The sequence below is a fragment of the Dunckerocampus dactyliophorus genome, chromosome 11, assembly GCF_027744805.1.
Source record: "Dunckerocampus dactyliophorus isolate RoL2022-P2 chromosome 11, RoL_Ddac_1.1, whole genome shotgun sequence".
Taxonomy (NCBI): Eukaryota; Metazoa; Chordata; class Actinopteri; order Syngnathiformes; family Syngnathidae; genus Dunckerocampus; species Dunckerocampus dactyliophorus.
Window position 1 is genome coordinate 25,474,288 of NC_072829.1, and position 20,348 is coordinate 25,494,635.

The 20,348-nt window shown below is 42.0% G+C and overlaps 1 protein-coding gene across 4 annotated transcripts; it reads right to left on the reverse strand.

The window, feature by feature from the left end:
• Positions 1-98: 98 nt before the first annotated feature.
• ctbp1 (C-terminal binding protein 1) lies at positions 99-19,770 on the reverse strand. 4 transcript variants are annotated; one of them, XM_054791304.1, is made up of 11 exons: positions 19,704-19,770; positions 18,450-18,499; positions 16,497-16,631; positions 12,053-12,207; positions 11,794-11,938; positions 11,035-11,241; positions 10,607-10,821; positions 7,243-7,373; positions 7,025-7,152; positions 4,497-4,614; positions 99-3,803 (listed from the first exon to the last, which is right to left on the reverse strand). In XM_054791304.1, exons 3-11 carry the CDS (start codon positions 16,555-16,557, stop codon positions 3,620-3,622), a joined length of 1,344 nt encoding a protein of 447 aa, XP_054647279.1. In that variant the 5' UTR covers positions 16,558-16,631; positions 18,450-18,499; positions 19,704-19,770; the 3' UTR covers positions 99-3,619. The 4 variants fall into 4 exon arrangements, with proteins under 4 accessions (XP_054647279.1, XP_054647277.1, XP_054647278.1 ...); XM_054791302.1 differs by lacking the exon at positions 19,704-19,770 and adding an exon at positions 19,542-19,694; XM_054791303.1 differs by lacking the exon at positions 19,704-19,770 and adding an exon at positions 19,207-19,355.
• Between the last annotated feature and the right edge of the window lie 578 nt (positions 19,771-20,348).

Sequence of the window (20,348 nt, forward strand, 5' to 3'; positions counted from 1 at the left end):
AACCAGTTCAGGTGAAATGAGCTATAAAGGTTGTATACACAACAGGAACCAAGGGGCAACGGGTGGAACATTTAGAAAGTTAAACATGTAAACAAGAGTTTAATTTTTAAGATTTTATTAAAATATGGTGTGGAGTTTACCATTGGGAGTTACCATCACAAACATGATTGTTTCTAATAATAAAAAAAAAGTAAACAAAAAAAATAAAGCTTAAGAGCCTAGTTACAGAGATGGGTTTTTGTTTTTTTTTTTGCATTTTTGTGTTTTTGTTTTTGCAGTCTGGTGAAAATCAGTACACAAATGAGGGTGGGAGGGAGGATGGAAAAAAACAAGTTCACATGTCATAAAAATACATTTCCCAATCTTAACATCTCACACACACACACACACACACACACACAGTCACACTTACAAGCATTCTTTCATTCACTCCTTGTTAGATGGTTAGACGTCAGTGCCAAAAGGAAAACAAGAGAGAAGGAAAAGCTGTGGAACAAGAGAAGAAGTTAGGGGCTTCTAAAAACACACTCGGCTGTTCTACATTCAGAGGGACGACAACTGCTAAAGGATATGTGTGTGCATTCGAACCCTGAGAGAGAAAAAGTGACCAATTCTCTTTTGTTTTTTGTTTTTTTTTTTTGGACAGATGACACCAGTGTCTGCTGTGCCCCCCTACCCTCCACCCACTCCAGCCCTTTGGGGGCTCTGTCAGCAGAGTGTAAGACCCTTCATAAGCCCACAGTAGTAGAAGTAGTAGTAGGAGGGGTGGTGGTTGTGGGTGCATTTTTAACACCCAAGAGTGAAATATCAGCTGGAGCTTTGTGACCACACACACACACACACGCGCGCACACACACACACACACACTGTGCTTATCTTGTTAGCCTGTGAACAAACACACTGCTGGCCTGACTTTACGGGACAAAAATTGTGTTTTACGTTTGATCCAAAAATAAAAACTGTCGACACGGGGTTATATTTGTTGCAAGGTGATGTAGAATTCTATGAAGGAGTCTTCAGAGCCACGCCATGAAGGAAAAGAAAATCGTACTGAGAATAAAGTTGAAATACTGTGGGAATACATTTATAAGAACATGAGGGAAAAAACATACATTTTTGTTTTTAACGATGAATGACCCTACGTAATGAATACAGAGTAATTCTCTTTAGAAAGAGACTCACACTGTTGCGTTTAAGTCCATGTGGGAACCCTTTTCTACGATTGACATTTTTTCCCATATTACAACTTTTTTCTTGACGACTTTTTCCTGTCTTTTCACTTGCTAGAATTCAGCCTGCTGCAGGAGTGTCAAGTTTTTTTGGCTAGTTGGATTCTACTGGTCACCTGCTGTGGTCAACTGTATTAAGGCAGTGAGTGGTTCCATGGCGACTTTCTAGAACAGCTACAAGGAGAGGATGGGGGGAGGGGGGGAGGGGGGTCTGGTGGGAAGCGGGGGGGGGGGGGGGGGGAAGAGATCCTCTTATTATCTATATTTTTCAGTACAACGTGTAGAACACAGACAGCATATATGCATTAAAAAAATCAACATCTACATTTAAAACTAACTGGGATACATGACAGTGCACGGCTGAAATGAAAAAATATATAATCATCATCATTAACAGCAAAAAATTTAAGATTACTCATTAACGGAACTATGGGGGGGAAAGAGCGGTTAGGGTAGGGAGGGAGGTTATTCTTAAAAATATATACTCATCACATGACAGAGGAGCCAAGCATCACATGCCCCAAGTCACTCTTAGACTCTGAGGGCACAGGACAGCAGGGGGGGGAAGAGGGGCAAAACTGCACATTACTGGAAACTAACCACAACGTAAATGTCAACTGGGGCTAAAAAACACTCAGCGGAGGGAGAAGCAGCCATTAATTTGAAGGGTTTAAAACAAACAAATCGCACATGCACTACAAACAGAGCAGCAGGGCAATGACAAAAGGGGGCGCAAAACAGAAAGAAAAAAACAAGCCTCTACTACTAATGTTCTAGTCAAAGAGCACAAGATCCACCTTTCTTTGTTCCTCATTTATCATTAGCCAGTAAGACGGAGGACAAAAGTGGTCAGGGTCAAGGCAAAAAGAGACAAGCATTGGTTTCGCAGCCTGAGTATTCAGTAACCTATGGAGAGACAACCTATTGTCCGTTTATTGTATGACGAGGGGAGGGTTTGTTTTTTTTGTTTTTTAATTTCGTCTTATTACTGCTACAATATCACAACCCTTCTGGTAAAGAACAGTAAGAAGAATCTAGAAAATCTGTACAAAAAATAAAAGGGTATGCACGGTACATTCAATATCTGTTACTGAGGTACGAGAAAGGTGTTTCCTTGACACCCGAGCGACAGCGGTAAAGAGTTACTCCTAGGGACTATTCCTTTGGAAAGAAATCAGCTTGTTATAAACAGGGTGAACGAACGAACACACACCCACACCAACGCACGCACCCACACACGCGCGCACGCACGCACGCACCCACACACACACACACACCACTGTTGTTAACAAAGCCAGCATGCAAGAATAACATCCCCCTCACGACTTCTGAGGATCTAAACTCTACTGTCCCCTCACGTTTAAAGGAAGAATGCATTATGGGTTCATGAGCATGTGTGGGGGGTGAGGACATGGCAGTGGGAGAGTGGGAGTAGGGATGGTCTGCCTGGTGTAGTCAGTGTTTTTTTTTTGTGTGTGTGTGTGTGTGTGTGTGTGTGTGTGTGTGTGTAGGGTTGGGGGGGCATTGCTTCACAAAACAAAAGTTGTCCTATTGAGGCTAAAATGAGCAGTCGGGCGGCGCCCTCTGCTGGCGGCGCCGCGTGCTTGAGTATTTGGGCATGAGACAGAAATTCATGCTCAACTGGGGGATCCGAATAGAGGTTAATTCATCAAACAAGGCTGTTCTATAAAGGATTGTGGGTATCACTGATCACTGAGGCTGGGAGAAAAATAACGAGTTGAACAATTCAAAGCACCTAGGGTAAAACTGGGCTCTAGGTGAGGCTTTTCGTGATTGGATGCAGATTAACTCAAAGAACACATAAACCCTTCACAACTATGTTGTATGGGAGAAGAAGGGGGGGGGGAGAGAAAAGAAGATGAAAGCAGTAACACAAGCCTTTCATGGACAAAAGGGCGGCTTTCTGCCTGAGCACCTCTACTGGTCAGTCAAGTAGAGGATGCGGCCAACTGGAAAGCCTTGAAAATGTTTTTTTCTTTACAAACATTAACACCTCGAGTCACAACTGATCGACTTTCCATTGAAACAACTGCCAACTACGGAAAAACACCACTCCGATCATCGAATCCTTGAGAACAAAGTTATTGCTGACTTTAGGGGTGTGAGGGTGAGAGGATGTGAGGGGAGGATGAGGGGCGGGTGAAATGAAAATGGATGCAAGTTGGTGTGTCCTGAGCCAGTCACGTGAGGCCGTGTGGATCGGCATCAGGGCATACTGGTACTGGGGGAGTGGAGCTGTGTCTGATGCTGGGATGATGGGTTTGGAGCCCGGTTTTCCAGAGGTGACGGAATGTTCTGGTGGCAGCAAGGGGAGGGGCTAAGGTGGGCGTGTATGGTGGTGGTCGAGGGGTCGGGGCAGGGAGGGAGGGCTATTGGTCGGAGGGGATGTCTCTGTCAGCTTCGGCCTTAGTTGGCTGCCCCGGAGAGGGGGCATGTGGTGGGTGAGAGACTGGGGCGATGCCATGAGCCAGGTTTCCCGAAACCAGGCTTTCAACCCCGGCGCCGGCTCCCGGGAGACCCCCAGCGGCAACATTGATCAGACCTGGGGGAAATCTGGAAAGTAGATTGGATAGATTATATTCTCCTCAGTTTGTGCATCGGTTTAGTTCCTGTGCCTTTCAGGCCCCTACTTAAATTTCTGATTTTGGCTCTTTGCAAAGATAATAATAATATTAATATTAATAATAATAATAATAACTCAGTCATAAATGTAGCTAAAAACAGGGGTGTCCAAACATTTTCCACCGAGGGCCACATAGTGAAAAATGAAAGGATGCAAGGGCCATCTTGATAGTTTGTAAACCAACACATGTACAGCAGATATGCTAAGAAGTTATAGAGCATATTATATTTAAAAAAAAAAAAAAGTGTATCTCAGCATTGTGAAACATGTGAAAAAGTGTGTTATTTGTATGAAGGCTGCTCGCTTTCTTTAAATTTGCATTCAGATTTCATTCAATTTTCTTTAGTTTTTCAACTTTATGCTACTAAAAAACAGCCATACACACTTTAGACACCCCTGATTTAAAAAAAAATATGTTCTTAGGAGTGCTTGTAGTTTGCAGAGGTGTACAACTGTATCCACTACATGAGGATGCAGGTCCTGTATTTGATCTGATTAAAATGTAAAATAAATGGCAGTGCGTCCATAACATACCAGAAACAACAACAACATGTAATCTCCCATTAAAAATTCTTGCACCATCCTCGCTTAACGGTTTGTAATCCTTGCCCATTCCTTCTTACCTGTAGGTTGCTCCGTTAAGTTCCGGGTGAACAGTGGCAGCCTCCATGCTGGGCCACTGAGACGCTGCCATCAGATACTCTTTATTCACACAGTTCTTCAGGCTGTCCGGGATACGACCTAGAGCAGAAAAAGGAAACTTTAAAAAGGCTGCATTTCGACAGAATACAAGGCTGCTGCAGTCATGCTGCACACCCATCAAACGGCTTTTTAAGCATATGCTTAATTCTGACACTAGCAACAAATAAAAGGAGGCGAAGAGTATCACTGAACAAGCCAATGCTTCAGTCTTGATGCTATCTGGGTGGAGCAATAGCGGAGACGGTCAAAAATGTGTTATTGAATTGCATTGATGTGGGATAACTCCAGATAAATTCCAATACCAGACATGGACCCACAGAGGGTGATTAGTGGAGTATCCTACCATGCAGACAATCTCTGAATATAGGCATTGCAATGCAAAAGCACACATACCTGTCCGTTAAAAAAAACAAAAAAACAACAACAAAAAAAAACTCTCTTTACCTGTCATCAGTGACATGTCAGTACACATGTTTGTTATTGTAGCATACTGAAGTCATGCTTTAGCCAAGCATGAACAGCTGACAGAAATATTTTTCTATGTTGCAAAGTAAGTTGTGTTTGGTGAAGAGTTGGGTTGTCAGAGTTCAGTCACTCACAGTGAGGCCACTCCTAGTGGGTTACAAAAGTGTTCATACCCACAAAACAAAGGAAAAGTGTGTTTCTCCTGTTTGCATGAAAGGAAATAGCACAAACATGACAATCCATCATTGTTTTTGTTCATAAGCACTCTTTACTGTAGACACACCTGTGACTCGTATAGGCTTCATTACTCCCTATAAATTGTGCCCAATAGTCACCTGTCCACAGTTATCCCATGCTTGTCAGCATACAACAGTCATGAAGTTGAAGGAGTTGTCAGAAGGCCTCAGAAAGAAAGTTCTGGAGAAGCTTAGAGATGGACACAGCTATGCAGCCATTGCAGGTTCTCTCAATGTGCCAAAAAGTACTGTTGCATCACTGGTCCAGAAGTGGAAACGCCATGGTACCACTGTGAACCTCCGAAGAACAGGGCGTCCCCTCCAAGATCACAGCAAAAGGCGAGAGGAAACTGCTCAAGAGCAAACCCCTCCGTAACTCTTGAGGACCTGAAGCAGCCTCTCCAGGTTGCTGGGACTAATGTACACAATTCCACTATATCCTGTACTTTACACAAGGAAGGTCTCTATTGGTGTGTTGCAAAGAAGCAGCCATACCTGAAGAAACAACATCTCAAGGCTCGTTTGCAGTATGCTACCACGTATCTGAAAGACACTGATGTGGGAAAGAGTGATCTGGTCAAATTAAACAAACTGAACACCAGGAAGTATGTTTGGCACAATGCCAACACAGCTGTTGATCCGGCTCATACCATCCCTGAAATGAAACATGGAGGTGGGAACACAATGCCATGGGGCCTTCCTCGGGTGCTGGTGAGCTTGTACGTGTACAAGGGACTATGAATAGTTCGAAATACATTGACATCCTGTAGAAGAACCTCCTCAAGTCTGCTAAAAGCCTGAACCTTGGGAGGAGGTTTATCTTTCAGCAGGATAATGATCCAAAACATACAGCTCGAGTGACACAAGAATGGCTCAGGAAGAAGAAAGTGAAGCTACTAGACTGGCCAAGTCAGAGCCCGGATCTCAACCCAATGGAAAACCTGTGGCGGGATCTGAAGATTGCTGTCCACCGAAGATCACCAAGAAATCTGACTCAGCTGGAGCTGTATTGCAAAGAGGAGTGCGCGAAGTTGTCCAAACAACATTGCGCAAAACTAACTAACTCGCTGGCTATCCAAAGCAATTGGAAGCTGTTATTGCTGCAAAAGGAGCTGCAACCAAGTACTGACTATGACTTAATGACTTGGTGTTAATACTTTTCCAACAATGAAATACAGACAATTTATCTACAGTAAAGAGTGCTTATGAACAAAAACAGTGATACATTGTCATGTTTGTGCTATTTCCTTTCATGCAAACAGGTGAAACACACTTTTCCTTTGTTCTTTGCCGACAAATTGAGTGCTGCTCATGGGTATGTATACTTTTGCAACCCACTTATATTCAAGTCTAGGTAAGAATGAATTATGGCCCTGTGCATAATTGGTGATGGAAACTGTCCTGGAACACTAGCAGGCTAAAAAACATTTTGCACATTAGACTGTGCTAAACAAGAAACCACTCGTCAAATAAGGAATTAGCTTTAGAAGAGGATTACATTTTGAAACAACTATGGACTTAAGACAAGCTATTGCATTCACCTAATTTGGGCATTCACTGTCCTGATTGCTTACAGAGGAGATAGCTACCACAGTCAGCTGTATTTTTTTAACCTTTTCATGGAAATCTTTAAAAGGTTAAATGAGTGGTTATACACAAGTATAACCACTGTGGCGGCATCAAAAATCCTGTCAAATAAAATGTAATTTTTGGTAACAGTGCCCTGTCAGTGTGACCTCATTACTTACCAGTGATGGCACGGCGCACTTCCCTGGCTGCCTCCTCCCGAGCCTCCACCGAGGCCTGCTCGCTGTACCAGGAAGTATGTGGAGTACAGATCAGGTTGGGGGCATCCTTCAGTGGACCTGTTGAAAAACTGTCAAGGAACAGGAGGGTTGTTATGAAGGGGAGTGATGAGTTAGTACACACACCTCTGAGGCTGTACGAGGGGCCGGTGGTGAATTACCTGAAGGGTTCGGTCTCATGGACGTCCAAAGCGGCCCCTCGTATCCGACCCTCCTTCAAGGCCTGAGCCAGTGCTTTTTCGTCAACGAGACCGCCTCTCGATGTGTTCACCAGGAAAGCTCCCTGCCGCATCTGGGTTGTGGAATTTAGTGATGGTTCAGTCAAATGACAGCGCACTTTATTGTGCACAAAGACGCAATAATGTATACAATTTCATATTCAAGGATGAGTTTCCGTTAACAGTTCTTGCAGTGGATCTCAGACTATGCAGGTGTACTAATACAGAGGCCAGTGAGTGCATTTATTTAGAAGAAAGCAAAGAGAAGGTATTGCAGTCAGTTTAACTTGGCAGTCAAATGTTGATTTTAAGCTTATTTCCTCTCATGTGTTGCTCCTTGCTACTGTTGCTTTTTGTTTGCTTTGAGTTGGGAAGGCATAACAGCAAGTTACAGCTGGCTTGCATTTATTTATTGCTTCCCAATAAAAGCTTCAGGAACCCACACTAAGAGAAGTTGATTTACTGTGGAGGAAAATAAAGGGTTCGAAACTTCTGGCTGCTCATTTAACTGTGACATTATTCTACTGGTAAGAGACGTCCACCTTCAAGCAATTCCGTTATCATGGAACATAGTCGAGATCGACTGATACAGGTTTTTCAGGACCGATACCAATTATTAGTAGTTAAGGTCCCCGACAACCGACATTTGGAGCAGATATTCATTTACAGTGAAAGTGTAAAAATGAGCGTAAAAATGTTGAATAATAAACATTTAATTCCGTTTAACTGGCTAAAGCATGATTATTTCACCAAACAAACAGAAAAATAGCTCCAGAAGAGCATGGAGTTCCTAGACTCAGAAGCATCTCTTGGAAGTTGAATAAAAACTTAAATAGCTCCCTGAAATGTTTCCACAGTAAATAAAATCAAATTTATATAGAACTTATCTTTGTTTTAAGTTCAAACACAACATAAAGTACAGGGAGTTAACAAGCTCAGCAGCAACTCTTAAAGATAAATAAAAACATAATAGCTCCCTGAATTTTTTTCTGCCTTCATCTTTGCGTACTTCTCTGCAACAAAACTGAAGACTGAATTGAATTGAATTGAATTTCTCTCTCTCTCTCTCTCTCTCTCTCACACACACACTCACACACACACACACACACACACACACACACACACACACACACACAAAGGCTTCTACATTCACGGACTGTTTCCACATTGATATTACCAACTGCATTGTTTCAAGTGTTTCACAGCCATATCAGCAGGTACATTCTCCCCATTGCTAATACTGTAAACTGTATAGTCTGCTGGGCCTTTAGAGTCAGACCGGTGAACTGATGTTATGGTACGCTAACCAGCCTCCACCTTGGCGTGCTGCCCTCCAATAAAACACGTGAATTGAGTTTTTTACGGGCTCTCTCTCAATCGCACACATGCTTTTACTATCAGGGACTGTTTGCCTTCTTTCAAGTAATTCAGACATGTGGGAGGTACTAAGAGCTAGCAGCTGCCGTTAATGTTTACGCCGCTCTTACTTTATTCTGCTGCTCACTGTAACATTACTAGTGGTTGTGAGATGTAGAGCACTGGAATGTTTATTGCAATTTCAAGATAGTTTTCTGTGTTTAGCTTGACATGTGGGTTTGCTCTCAGGACGTTCTGCACACGAGAAAACTTCCCTCTCAGCCGTGTGTGTGTATGAGGACAGCGTCCGCTTCAGATTGGCTCTGCCACTAACGTGTGCTGCGGCTTGCTTAACCAAACAGATGGCGCCGTGGGTGGAGCAATGCTGGAGACAGAAGTAGCAGCCGGCAGGAGAGAGAGATGCGTGGCTGCATCTGAGCTGAAATAACCCAGTTTTAAATGTCTTTCTTGATATGGGCCCGTCAGATTTAAATAATGGCCGATACCGATATACGTCAAATTCAAAATATTGGCTGGGCCGATAATCGGTTGACCACTAGAACATAGGTTTCATATGTCTGCTAGCCCATACTAAATGGAACGGCTAATTTATGTACAAAGCCAGCAACGTCATCAGCTCATTTATTAAACAGCACAATGACTAAACAACTACTGTGAAATATGTCAATGTCTTCGCAATATTTATGTGACATCCATGAAATAAACAGTCACTGAAACAAAGCACTAGCAGATCATTATAGAAGTCACAGTATATACAGAGGCAATTCATCAAAAGCCACCACTAAAAACCGGCTTGTTAATTCAGTCACTGTGTCATGAACAGTTTTATGAAATCTGAATCAAATAATCTATGAATGAAATCTGTTCAAATAATACAACATAAAACACAAATGTATGAATTTATTTTCTTGCGTGTTCCAAGTTGTGCATTACGAGTTCATTATTTCCACAAAGTTGAACTGTAAAGGCAACTGGCTGTGACATCTCCTAAATGACAAACACTGCCTTTGATGAACACTAAACACAGATTGAAAGGAATATCAAAACACCAAGATAATGATATAACTTGTAATCCGTGATTACGTGCATATTCTGGTTGTATCAGGGTCCTATGAGTTCTGCATTAACAGAACCGAGGAATTGGCCAATAAAAGTGCAATCTTGCGGAAACTGAATGAAATGCTGTTATCATGAGAAGGAAAGTTCGTGTGGGGAAGTATTTTGCCGCCGGACCGCTCAATCGTGGCAAAATCTCATCACAAAAACTAACCCGCCTCCCCTCCTGAACCAAACATGTTAAAACGTCGACCCGAAACACCGGCGAAAGTTGGCGGAAAACCCTACAGAGCGTGAATGGAAGCTAGCTGGGTGGGCTTGGTTTAGCACAGTGGTTCTCAATTATTTTCTGTCATGCCCCCACTGGGGGACAGACACGTTTTTGTGCGCACCCCTCTCCCCCGATTTGAAATGATATTGAGAAACTGATATCTATATATGTTTACTGTATAGACTGAACTCAAAAGTGAAACCAGCAAAATGCAACAAGATGGAGAGCAGTGAATCATACAAGAATACAGTATTGTACAATCTAATTGCATGCCGAGTACAACAAATTCATATATTTTGGTAGGCATTGAAAGTCCTCCCTCTCGAAAGGAACATTTATTCTTACTCCCAGCTTGTTCTACCACACTTCTGGCTTTCAAAATAAGAGCGCTGTTCGCCTCATCCTGTCTAATTGTGTGAACAAAATAAGGGGAAAAAAAAAACTTTTCACATTTACGTTACATTTAGAACGGTTTATTTACTGTCACAAAAGTATTATACTATATGCTGGTAAAATAAGTGTAAAAAGTAAAAAACAGAATTTAAAAAAAATCATATGAAAAAAAACAATTTGGGAAAAAGAGCCCTAGTGTATGCAACTCACCTGTTTGATGGTGAAGTCGTTGATGAGGTGGTGGTTGTGCTCGTTGAGGCTGCAGTGCAGTGATACGCAGTCTGAGTGGATGAGCAGGTCCTGGAGAGTGGCCATGCGCTGCAGGCCCAGGGAGCGCTCCACGCCATCAGGCAAATAGGGGTCATAGAAGATAACGCCAAATCCAAAAGCTTTGGCACGAAGAGCCACTGCTTGTCCGACACGCCCTGTAAGGCCACAATAAGCTCAGAAGTGCAACTGAGGGGCATTTATTGGAACTAAGGCATATATCATCAAATACTGATCTTTCTTTATTCACACCCAATAGGCCCTACACTTCCACATGGCTAACAATATAATGCAGTTAAGCAGGTCTACACAAAAATCATTTTCAAATTATAAAAAATGGTGTGACACAATTTAACAAATCGTTGCTTTACCAAGACCGATGATGCCCAGCGTCTCTCCTCGTATGCGAGCAGCACCACCAGCCACCTCTCGGATCTGCTCCACACTGGATGCGCGGGTTCCCTCCCTGAGAGCCTGGTGCATCCAAGTGACTCGCCTGTACAGGTTGAGGATCAAACATAGCGAAGTATCGGCTGTCTCCTCCACTGAGGACGCTGGAACGTTACAGACAGCAATGCCTGCACAAAAGAAACATACAGTTAATCGACATTTTTAAAAACCAATGACAAAGCATGTAGCAAGTTCACAAGCTGAAAGGATTAGATGTCTACAGAAAATGAGCAGCTGACAAAACGCAACACTGACATTGCCAAGACAGCACAACGCTTTCAAAAAGTCAAAGCAAATCTACATCAAGTTAAAAGGAGAACCGTAGGAAGCCAAAGTACTTGTTGTCAATGGCATCAAAGAACTGGACAAATATGAAGATTATATTATTTTTACACATTGACTAAAAGGAAAAGGAAACAAAGAATGATTGCAGCCTGATGGAACAAATCCTTCAACAATGGACTACAACAACACTACAATAATGACAAATAGGGACACTAATTTTTTGCGTGGTGTGAATGAATTATCAACAATAGGGCATGGAGAAGGGGTAGGATTAAATAAGATCTGCTTCTTCCTACTCCTTTTCAAACAAGTGCAAACACGTGATGTTCCGCCATGTAACTTGTTAAGCAGGTCATAAACAAATAAACCATAAATCATAAGTTCAGCTTTCTTACCAAGCTCAGCAGCTGCTTTGATGTCAACGTTGTCAAAACCAGATCCAATTCGGACAATTACTCGAAGGCCTTTAAACTTCTCTAAGTCATCTCTGGACAGAGTGATGGTGTGATAAAGCAGGGCGGCCACAGCCTCGTTCAGCACCTACACAGAACAATTGCGGTATAATAAAGATGTATGTAAGATTATTTCAAATTAAATACAGAGGACAATCAAGTGTCTGTTGTCACCCATTGTCATTTCATTATTCAAATGTACCTTCTCGTGAATTTCTTGTGTGGATTGGGCATCACAAAAGGCCACGGTAGCGACATCTTTGAGGATGGGCATTTCAACAGTGCAGTCGCGCCCATCCAACAGCGCCACCAGAGGCCGTGGATGCATGGGCCCGTTAAGGATGGGGGGGCGGATACCTGAGTTAGGTAGAAAGAACAAAATATAATGCATATACACACACACACAAAAATATGCATGTTAGGTTAAGTGGAGTCTCTAAATTGCCCATAGGTATGAATATAAAAGTGTAAATGGTTGTCTATGTGTGCCCTGCAATTGGCAGGCAACCAGTCAGCTGTGATAGGCTCCAGCATACCCCCGCGACCCTAGTAAGTACAAGCGGCATAGAAAATGAATGGACGAATATGCAATAATGTGGGGCACATACACATTAGTTGCAAATGCAGAATCTCAGAGGAGAAATAAAATTCTGCAATTAAACAGATACTCCGTTTTGATTAGGCAAGATTAAAAACGTGACAAGATTTCTCGTTCAGAAAAAAACTCAGGCAGCAGGCCTGGGACGATAATAAATGAATCACTACAAAAAAAATGCATAAAAAATATTAATCACACAATAAATGAAAATGTATTGCCATGTGCATGCGTGTCTGTTTCCCTCGTCTCTCACCTACAAACAGGCAGGATGAGGGTTCATTGGTTACAGCGACTTGACACGTTTGTTTCACAGAACAACTGCAAGAACGGAGTGAGCCCTCGTCTCAGTCATACAGTCTTTGTATGACTGAGAAGAGTGCGTAAGAGTGTAGCACTCCTGAGGAGCACTGCAAGGTAACGTAGTAGAAATCAATATGTTAGAATATACAGTAAAGCCTCGTTTATCACGGTTAATTGGTTCCAGACCCAACGACGTTGAATGAATTTCTGCGATATATGACCCATTGTTAATAAATGGAATATTTTCATAGTTAGTGCATAGAAAACCTGTTTTGGACTTTCTAAATACGAGTTTTTACATTATTAGAGCCCTGTAGACATTAAATAACACCCCAATAGTCACTTTTACACTCCTATTATTCTTTGTTTATATCATATTGTTCAGCTACTGGATCAATGAAGGGACATAACAGATGGCTGGCACTAGCGAGCTAACTAGTACTCTCCAATTTACTTATTTGAAACTTAAGTGTTTCAAATGGAGTGTCTTGTAACACCCTAATTTTGATTGTAGTATGAGAGGTATTAATTTAACTCCATGTTTATTATTGTGGTCCTTGTCTGCTGCCCCTCTTATGTAGCTCAACAGAGGTAATTCAAACCTCAGTATGATGTAGTGCAGTTGCAACACTGCAAACTACAATCCCAGTAATAAACATATTGAAATGAATATCTCTGACAGTGTCAGTCGAGCATTATCATCTTTGAAAAGGCACATTTTTATACATCTCTCACCGAGTACTGTAGGTGATGTAATTGTTACAGCATTGACCCCTAAATTCCAATGGTTCAACTGCGTCATAGCCCTGTAGGTTCTGACTGAGTTCTCACTCATCCATGGTTAGGGATATTCTGCCCAACACTTGGTTTGTAAATAATGACGCTAACAGATCTATGTAAACAACCAACACTTATTACATAACCTGACTGGCCAAAGCAGTACTTCTAATACCATGTAATTGTGGTACAGAAAAACAGACAGCAATGGCACAACTTACAACGTTTCTTACTTCGCAAAAATGATCAATGCCACTACTGTACATAGCTACCAGAGCTTGGGTATTGCATAGCCTGGAAGAGGTATTTCTGAGGGAGGCATAAGAACAACATTCTAAGTCATAGGAACAACATTCTAAGTTCAGCAAGACTGCTGAAGTCATAAAATTCAGAGTAAGACACACATTTTTGGGGTGGAGGGGAGAAGAGACAGCTCATCAAGCATCATATAATTCCTTTTTTTGCAACATCATGAATGATGCCAGCATATTGTAATGTCAGCTACAATGTTAGCTGCAATAAGCCTTTGTCTTTCAATATTCAAGTTAAGACCGTGGCTAACTTATTTTTACACTTGCATCACAGTTAGTTAAAATGTTGCTTGCCAGCTAAATGTTTAATGATGGCAATAGTCTGACCCTACAATTACTGGATTTTTTTTCAATTTACATGATTTCCTATGGGACCTTATTAAAAAATCTAAGGCGAACCTGTGCCCCAGAATGAACTATGTTTGACCTCAGAAGTTCCACTGTATACATAATTCTTCTGGAAGCTTGACGTGCCTTACTGTACGCATGAGGGACAGGGAAGAGGTGATGGGGAGTGTGGTGTCTAAAGGGGCAAGGGGGAGGGGTGTAGAAATCTGCAGGGGTCTCAGAAGAGAGGCGAGGGGGTGGGGGTTCATGACTGGGTCTGAGTCATGACCTAAATTCTCCAATGTGGGAGAGTTCCTCGCCTGTATTTTTCCTGCATTTCCCCCCCTCAATTTAAAGAAACACAAATTTCCGACTACACGGTACCCTCATCACGCTGACAAAAAATTGTTGCATTTGAGAGACAAAAAAAGCATTTACACCTGAAAGAACTGGCATTGAAATTGACTTCAATAACAGCACAGCTCCTTTTCTTTCCATGCTTAGTACAACCTCACACATGCACCAGTACACACCATCATGTTCCTGCTGCGTGACAGGTGTCTGTGTGCGTGTCCTCCAGGGTGGGGGGAGTGTGACAAGCTGGAACATTTACTTGAAAAAAGGGGGGAAGAGGTAATGGCGGGAGTAGACAGGAAGGAAGGTGGCGAGCAGTCCAGGGTGCAAAACAAATATTTGTTCACACTTCCTGCGATGTCAGACATTTAGCGACGTGGAAGAAATGAAAGAGAAAGGGAAACACGCAGCGAGCGCGTTCCATTTGGAAGAGCAAATGTGCTGCATATGGCTGGAGGAAGCAAGTAGGCATACTTCTTACACCCTGGGTGGAGAAAGACAAACCAAAATGGCTTCATGACAAAGAAGGCCTCAGAACAAGTTGCTGGGGAAATACACAAGGCGGCCCACTCACACAGGGTAATTTGAGTAAAGGACGCTGGCATAGCCGGGCAGACAAAATGCAAGCAATGGCCGCACACAATACATTTCATTCAGTGTTTCATTCATTCTCCCTCTCCTCTCCCTTTTTCTCCCCCCATGCTCCCTCTGGCTGCATTTGGAGGAAGGAGAGGTGGGGGGGAGGGGCAGCAGATGATGATAATGCAGCAAGAAACGGTACTCCACCCAGACATGCGTGCGCACACACATACACACACGCTGTTATTCAGTTCCTTCTGTGTGGCTGCGACAACACAAACGTGCTCTGAGCAACACACAACGGAACATACACGCCTTCAATTGCGCCACACCCAAAACCATAGTCCTCGTCCCTCCCCACAGGCAGCACAGATCCCAAGACTGTACAAAACACAATCCCAAACAGAGAAAGACACGAGCACAAGAGCTAACCTTGCATTATGAAGTCTGTCAGCCCTTCTTCCTCTCTCGCCTCGCTCTCCCTCTATTGCTTTTCGCTCTCCCTCTCTCCACGCTCTCTCCCTCTCTCTCTCAGCTGTCATCCACGCCCAGCCCTCCCTCCCCTCCACCTCTGTGGTCCAATCATGGGCGGCTCCATTGAAGGCCAGCCAACCAGCACTAACCTTATTAGCATATAGCCGAGGCCTAAGGGCGGTTTGGGGCCGTTGTCATTTTTTAAAGAGACAGCTGGCCCGTTTCCCCATGGCTGTAGCCGCGACCCTTCACCTTGCACTCTCCTTCTCACCCGTCTCCAGAGACTCTCTCACAATATTCCCTCCATTTTAAGCTCGCCATTTACGCCTGATCTCCCAGCATCTACTTGAGCATGCACTCTTATTAAGAAATGACTTCACAACATCCATCCATCCTGTCATTCAAAATTTTTGCAACAGAAATTGATATTTTCGTATTGTTTTTCCTGCATGTAATGAATTAATCCATCGTTCACACCCAAAATACTTCCATAACAATGTAAAACATTTAAAAACAATAAAAAAAATAAAAATAAAATAAAAATCACACTAGGCCAGGGGTGTCCAAACTTTTTCCACTGAGGGCCGCATATAGGAAAGTCCAAGGATACGGGGGCCAAAAAAATACATTATTCATATACTTAAAAGACAAAACTTTGTGTTAGCTTCATGTTTAGGTGACAAAGCGTATCATTGTTTTTATTATCGCCTATTACACAATTTTCCTGGCCCACCTCATCCAATCAGACCAGAGGAAGGGGAGCGTACCGAAGTTGAGTGCGGCTAAGGGCACTTACAATAGCCAAACATGTCACACTTTAAGTGTTAAGTGCTTGGTGCATATGTACTTAAAAACCAGAAACTGGTCATGATTCACCATTGCAACTCTTAATTTTTTCTTTTGCAACCAAAAAAAAACCCCCTCACCCTCACAAATGCGGTCGAGCCTCTGGCGCTTGACCTGTTTATGTTTGTCCATCAGAGCCATAGACTGAGCAGACTGGATGTCCAACACAGGAGAACCGATCTGAGAGCCTCTTGATCAAAATCCACTCCTGTTGACTGGAAAATACAAAGACAGCAGTTAAAACTTAAGACCAAGATAACTTTCTACGAGCAGGGAACGCTTTAAACAAGTCACTGAAATATTAACACTGAAGGAGTCATGATATTCTTTGGGGAAAAAAAGAATCCATGTTACAAAAGGGAACACAGAATTCCTACGCAATCCTAGATGCAGCTTTCTCTCCAGACACCTGTTGTACATTCATCAAGTAATTAGGGGTGTCCTGATTTGATATTGATATCGGATATCCGGCCAATATCAGCAAAAGAAACAAATACTGGATTATATCTGCTCCCGCATCTACAATTTCCGATATGGGCGCTCCGATACAAGCAGTCGATTCCAGACTCAGCCCCAGCACGTCTATCCAGCAGCAGCTGGATACAGCCCACGTTATCACAACAGCGTGCGCCAACATGTATACTTATACCATTTTCCATCCCAGCAGTCTTCGTTCATATAGTCAAATATAGGTTATTGTATGCCCCTCTTTTCCTGGGATTCGGTTTTTGACATTTTCGTACGGCCAAACATTGCTCGTAACAATCTAGTCCGGAATTAAGCGCCCAAACAAATCATTCTAAGTGTTTTTATTGAGAGCAACTGCTAAATAACCCACCACGGGGTCAAAAAAAAAGTTTAAGAAGGTGATAAACTCCTCCAAAGGTGGTGTACGTGTGGCTGATCTCGCCAGGATGCACCGCACGGGAAATAAGCATCAACGGGTTCCATCCTGGCGCAGAAAGAAAACATCGAGGAAGCCAACGTTGCAAAAGGGGTAACGGTGATGACAGAACACAGATCACAACGATCAAGATGTTGAGAAGTTGTCGTTTGTGTGAACCAACCACTCCCCTCCTCCACTTGTCGCCATCTTAGCCAACAAGAGTCTTCTGTATATACAAGTATAATTAACCTCTATAAAATATATTTTTTGTTAATACTTTTTACATGATTTCTTATGGGCAAAAATTGCTACAGGTTTTAGTTTTTTTACCTTTAGTAACGACTCACAAAAATCAAGGTTTTTGATGGTACAGGAATAAAGCTGAAAACATGATCATAACGTCAAAATAACACAAGAATAACACTGTCAATTTAAAAAGATGAAGGCTTAGTGTTAATATTATAACTTTATTCTTGTAAAAACGACTTAAAATCACAAATGTTACCTTGCAAATCTATGACTATTATCATAACATTACGTCTAATATTTTTACTTTACTTTCTTCTTGCACGTTTCTACTTCACTTAATTTGTGAATACGAATTTGTGAAATTACATAATTTTACAAATAGCAAGAAAAAGTTGTCACTTCACACGTTAAGCGGAAACATACAAGCATAAACCTGTAAAGTCCAAACATTACAAGAACGTGTAATGTTAATATTACAACTTTGTTTTCTAATTGTAACTTGGTAGTAGGCAACCTTCTGTGTCGTCCCGGGGCAGAGCGCAAGCCTGGGCAGAGTGTGTGGAGATCATGTGCTGCCCATTCAATAAGAACTATATAATTATAATAACTCAATTATAACTTAATAAAGGACTTAGTCATTGAAAATCACAACGTTACCCCTTCATTCTAATAACATCGGGTTCTTTTAATCGTTTGGCTTTATTTTTGTAGCTTTATTCCTGCGCTTCTCTTTTGAGAAAGTTGTTAGCTGCAAAACTCATTCGGTTCAGCATACATTCAAATTGAGCTGCTTACACTATTTTTAAGTGTGCACAATGCCAAAGGATAAATAAACCCAGCTAAAATCCAGTGAAAGGTCTTGAAAAAGAGCACGATATTCCAATAAAACAGTACTCACCTGGAAAGCAATGTCTGTTGTGAAAGTTAGGCTGTCAACTCAAGTTGATACTGAAAACAAAGAAAAGGTACATTGACTTTAGATCGACAACGTCGTGCTGCTGCTGCTGCCACCACTGCATGTGTCTCGTTAGCTTGACAATAGCATGCCATCTACAATCAGCAATCAATGAAATGCAATACTATCAATCCACCAGTCACGCTATGTGTCACAAGTCACATGTTTACAGTATACAAAGTGTACCCAACACTATAGTTTTAAGTGTGTGGCGTAAGTTAGCGTATCATTATGCCACGCACAACCTGTACAGCGTCTGGCTGTTGAAGACAAGTTGTTCTTAAAATCACCAAGCATTAACTCATATAGCGTCAAGAGTATATTTATATATATATATAAACTATTGGTGTTCATTTGGAACTCGCGGCGTCGACAGGGCTCCCTTGTTAGCAGCAAAGTTACCGTTACCCAATTAACATTAGCTGAGGATGCTAGCCAGACATCGATAGTCAAGAACGATATAATGAATGGTGGATACGACTTCGCAAGTATTCCATTTAAAGTGGCTGATAATATAAAACACGTACAGTCACCCCGTTAGTTATAATTAGTCATGTTAACTTCTGAGCAGCCATCTCAACTATAGCTAACTATCGACTTAGCGAAATCAGCTAGCTTAGCCGATGTGAGCTAGCTAACCCAAACACAAATACGAGGTTCTAAATAGATGCTATTTGAATGGGAAATGGCAAAAACGCACCAAGTTTTTGTGTGTGCAGCATGTAAAAATTACTTAGCTACAGTTGAGTGGCGAAAAGTGACGTTTTTTGCGATGAATACAACTCACATTACATGGTACGTTTGCACCATTGCTAACTAGCTAGCTAGCTCGTGAACGAGCGTGTGTGGGGAAAGATGCAAGAGGAGGGGAGCCCATTTCGCTCGATTTGTTATCAGCGACGGTGAGGGGAAAATCGATCTACATTTTTTAAAACTACAAATAAAATGTACATGTCCCTTATGACTCAATCCAAGTAGCACCACTACGGTATCCAGAGATCGAATCTAGTTTTTAAAAAAACGCCAGTTATTTACCCCGAATCAACTCTTTGGAGAGTGCCGAGACAGTGTGCGTGCGTCAGTGGTTCCCTCTCTCCCGATCGCCATGAAATTGCACAAAAGAGGAAGTGCTATGTTTGGTGGGGGGCAGTGTGACTGCGAGAAAGAACGCCGGTGGTCTGGAAGGAGCGCCCTCACCTTTCATGGCGGAACGGTTGCCTTCATCTGACACTCGACTGAAGACATCTTTGACCTTACCATGATGGCGGAACTTTAAATGCTGGGATACTGCTGTAGCCTCTTAAACACCGAGTCCACGCCACACCTTCTCCATTTATAATGCAAAAGTGCAAAACTTTCCTTTTTGATAAAGGCAATTGTCAGGAATAGTGTTTTTTGTTTTTTTTCCTTTCACATTAAAATGCCAACTCATCTGTTTTTCCCCCTGTAGTGGCTACTCTTTACATACAGTATTTGAACTCTGCTCTCATATTTGCAGTTTTGTTCTACTTGTGGAAAATGACAACTTTATGAACATGGTCATAATTTCACAAGAATAAAGTACATATCTCTTCCTCCCTCTGCAGTAGGTACTTTTAGGCAGTAGGTACTCTTAGGTACTCAGTGAATGTATATGAAGTCATAATTTTACAAGAATAAAATCATATAAAAATTGTCATTGTACGATAGTTAAGTATAAATATGCAACATTAACTATGCTGCCATAGTATTAAATAACTTTTCATGTATTTAATTATATTATCTAACATTTACAGGGAGTATTATATCTATTAACTGTTATATATTTTATCTAAAATGTTTTGAATATGCTGTTTGCCAGTA